Source organism: Asterias rubens, chromosome 5 (genome assembly GCF_902459465.1).
Source record: "Asterias rubens chromosome 5, eAstRub1.3, whole genome shotgun sequence".
Lineage (NCBI taxonomy): Eukaryota > Metazoa > Echinodermata > Asteroidea > Forcipulatida > Asteriidae > Asterias > Asterias rubens.
Genome location: NC_047066.1, coordinates 18,504,983 through 18,508,699, shown reverse-complemented (window position 1 = coordinate 18,508,699; position 3,717 = coordinate 18,504,983). Strand labels below are relative to the sequence as shown.

Genomic DNA, 3,717 nt, shown 5'->3' with positions numbered 1-3,717 from the left:
CAACTTGCCCATTTCAGTATAATAAGCCCAATTGAGAACTATTATATTACACTCAACACACACCAAAACAGGCCCGTGTACGAATCTGCACATGGGCCGCGCTGCGCGTTATCAGGTGATCACAAGTCAGGTGATCATTTACGGGTCACATGACCATCCATCTACGCTGTTTATCCACAACACAGTACAGTCAAGACAACAACAAAGTCATAAGTTACAACTCTTTCTCTGCAACAATCTCGATAGATCCTGCGTCTTCTTCTAAGTTCTACCGACAGTTGTCTTCAACAAGTACAAGGACCAAGGACAATTTTTGAGTTTTAACGGCGTTATGGAGCTAGAAACACAAGAAACGGGGCTTGTGTTGGGCATAGATTTGGGCACAACGTCTGTGAAAGTTTCTCTGTACGACGGTAAAGAAACCATTCAAAGTGCATCGTGTGACACGCATTCAAAGTTCGTTTGTTCATCACAGCCACCTGGAGCAGCTGAACAACTAACTAGTAAAATCATGGAAACTTGCGAGACTTGTTTGAGTAGGCTCGACTCAGAGAAACTCTCCCGGGTGAAACGCGTCGGCATCACGGGTCAGATGCACGGCTGTGTCTGCTGGTCATCACATGCCGTGGTTGACCAACTGGAATTGGCAGGAGCGAGTACAATCAAAGGGTTCAATGATGATTTGATTACAACAAGTCCACTTGTTACATGGGAAGATTTGAGATGTACTGAGGATTTCATTGCAAGCCTCCCCACTCCGGACACCCATCTAAGACTCGCTACGGGTCATGGCTGCGTGACGTTGTTTTGGTTTCAGCGAAACAACCCGGAGTACTTGGAGAAATTCACACATGCGGGAACTATTATGGATCTCTTGGTTGCTAGGCTGTGTGGCTTGGATAAACCTGTTATGGGGATACAGAATGCTGCTAGCTGGGGGTATTTCAATGTGTCCGAAAAGTCATGGAATAAGGAAATGTAAGGGAACTGTAAATATACTGCATTCATAAATACCTAAGACAGTTTATCCATTCTGATTGGTTGAGAGGGCATCACAAGGGGTTGTTTGAACGAAAGATACAACACCAGTAAAAAGTGTTAAAACATGGGCGTGACACGCGCGCTTGCACCTGTGCTTTTAAGAAATTTTCTTCATTCCTATTGGTCGAGAGCAACGGTTGAAACAGTTGTGCAACATTACGCAATACGCGATGCGCACAGCATCTCCTTATAAGGAGTTGTTTACCCGAGGGCCTTACCATTTCATAGCTGGAGGGGTGTTGTGTTGAAAAGTGTTGATGTTTTTTGACCGAAAAGGTATTTATGAATGTGAATCAAAGTGTGTTGATTTAGTTTTCAACTAGTTGTTCAGACCCGCCGAGGCCTGGTTCTTGATAGTTTACCTCGACTTTGTCTCGGTAAAATGATCAAGTCCTGGCCTCAGCGCGGGTTTAAATCACTAGTTGAAAACCTCTTTACCACACATTGATTCCCTTATTAACGTAAACTCTAGCATTCTAACATTTTGTGAAGTCATAAATTTGTAACGATGTATTAATGTGAATCAAACACGGAAAACAAACCGTTTTTTTTTAAAACGCAAATCCCATCAGAGCTGTCTAAATGATTTTGTTTTTCTTTTTTAAAGACAGCCATAAAAAACAGCCCAACAAGGCGGGATAGCCTAGTACTAGTAGTAGTATATCAAAGCAGTCACCAAAACACTTTGAATAGAACTTATGTGGCAGACATAATCCTTTGGTTTTTCATTTTGAAATCTACAGCCTGACAGCTGCAGGGTTCCCAGTTCATCTGTTACCAGAGGTCGTTGACCCAGGGGTCATTGTGGGTCAACTCGGGTCACCATGGCACAGTATTCCAGCAGGCTGTAAGGTTGGAGTTGCTATGGGAGACTTGCCTTGCTCTGTATTGCCATTGTTACAATCGCCATCAGATGCAGGTACACATTATTTATATCTGAAAAGTACTTCCCTTAAACCAACACAAATCCTCCCTCGACCTACCAGAGTCATTACACTCATTCATTTTCCATACAAACAGACAAAACATCTTTTACAATAATCTAAAAGGAAGCGATCAATGTAAGAGTTTTTCTACTTATTTTCTTTGTTGCAAAATCAGCAAAACTCATGTTACATCTGCACTATTGGTCAGTACAGATAAGATGTGAAGGTTATTTTCCAAACAGTTGCTTGTATTTCTTATTACTTTTGACCCTTGGGCTTGATTGCAGTTTAGTATAAATCGGTGTAAAATTGAGTTTGTGGAAACGGAGTTTAAAATGGAAAGGTGGCTATCCACAGTTGCCCAAACATCATTTGATACACTGTATTTGCATACGCAATGATCACTCTTCTCTCTTTTAGTTGTGAATATCGGTACATCTGCACAGCTTGTGACCAGTACCCCAGCAGGCTTTGATCCACCGAAGTCAACTCCTAGCTCTACCATCGAATACTTCCCCTTCTTTAAAGGCCAATACCTTGCAGTCGCAGCAGCCCTGACAGGAGGCAATGTCATCGCAGACTGTGTCTCATCTTTATGTCAACTAGCCGAAGACTTTGGTCTCAGCATCTCAAAAGAGGATGCTTACAAGAAATTTATCGAGAAGGGTCTGGAAGTGAAAGATACAAGCATTCTGATTCGCCCGACACTTTATGGTGAGAGACACGCACCATCTCAGAGAGCTAGTGTTGAGAATCTGGCGCCTGGGAATATGAGGGTCGGTGATATCTCACGAGCCTTGTGTTGTGGGATTATTACAAACCTCCATAGCATGATGTCGAGAGATGATTTGATTGATAGAGGGGTAGGGAGGATAGTTGGGTGCGGGAGTGCATTGCGGAGGAATTCAGTCTTGATGCAGGAGTTGGAGAGGGTTTTTAAGATGCCTGTTGTACATGGACAGGGTGGGGATGCTGCTCAGGGTGCAGCTATGGCAATGCTAATGTAACAAAGCAGCTCCTGTGAACAATAGGGAATTGATTGGTAGAGGGGTAGGGAGGATAGTTGGGTGCGGAAGTGCAATGCGGAGGAATCCAGTCTTGATGCAGGAGTTGGAGAGGGTTTTTAAGATGCCTGTTGTACATGGACAGGGTGGGGATGCTGCTCAAGGTGCAGCTATGGCAATGCTAATATAACAGATAGGTTTGTAAATAGTAGAAAAGGTCCATGTACAGTACATTTGCAGTTAGAATAAAAAAAAGTATAAACTGATGAATTATATTGATTCCCTGAGACATTCTGTCAATAAATAAACATGTCAACAAATAAAACATCAAATTTTCATTACTTGTTGGTTCAGAGCCTGATCTGATGACAAGGTTTTAGCCGGGAGGATTTGGGAAAAGGTGTCAAAATCTGCTGAAAGTTTAGATAAAACAGGCTGTCCACATTTACAACGGGGTGTCCAAAAGACACCCAGACACCCCTCTGGCTACTACTATGCCCTATGAAAGAACAATGAGTTGCAATTCCTGCATACTACATATTAAGTGGTGTTTGAAACTTTGCATTGTGTGGAAAAACTATAGGAGTAAACTTGTGGGTACATTATAGCCCTATACAGGACTCTTTCTCTGTACACAGATACAGAGTCCTAACTATTAAGGCCCGTTTCTGGGGCGGAAAATTTTCAAAGCTTCATAACCTAAATCTTACCTGCAACAAGCCACTAATTTCAACAGATTCACATTC

The 3,717-nt window shown here is 42.5% G+C and overlaps 1 protein-coding gene across 1 annotated transcript; it reads left to right on the top strand.

Moving 5' to 3' along the window:
• The first annotated feature begins 174 nt into the window (after positions 1 to 174).
• On the top strand, positions 175 to 3,592 carry LOC117290543 (sedoheptulokinase-like). The gene is made up of 3 exons (XM_033771977.1): positions 175 to 978; positions 1,785 to 1,960; positions 2,388 to 3,592. Exons 1-3 carry the CDS (start codon positions 332 to 334, stop codon positions 2,972 to 2,974), a joined length of 1,410 nt encoding a protein of 469 aa, XP_033627868.1. The 5' UTR covers positions 175 to 331; the 3' UTR covers positions 2,975 to 3,592.
• The last annotated feature ends 125 nt before the right edge of the window (positions 3,593 to 3,717 follow it).

Excerpts from the sequence above, each read along its gene's own strand:
- LOC117290543 (XM_033771977.1), top strand. The coding sequence starts at position 332 with ATGGAGCTAGAAACACAAGAAACGGGGCTTGTGTTGGGCATAGATTTG. Across the intron at positions 979-1,784 it reads AAGTCATGGAATAAGGAAAT|CCTGACAGCTGCAGGGTTCC; the intron begins GTAAGGGAACTG and ends TGAAATCTACAG. Across the intron at positions 1,961-2,387 it reads ACAATCGCCATCAGATGCAG|TTGTGAATATCGGTACATCT; the intron begins GTACACATTATT and ends TCTCTCTTTTAG.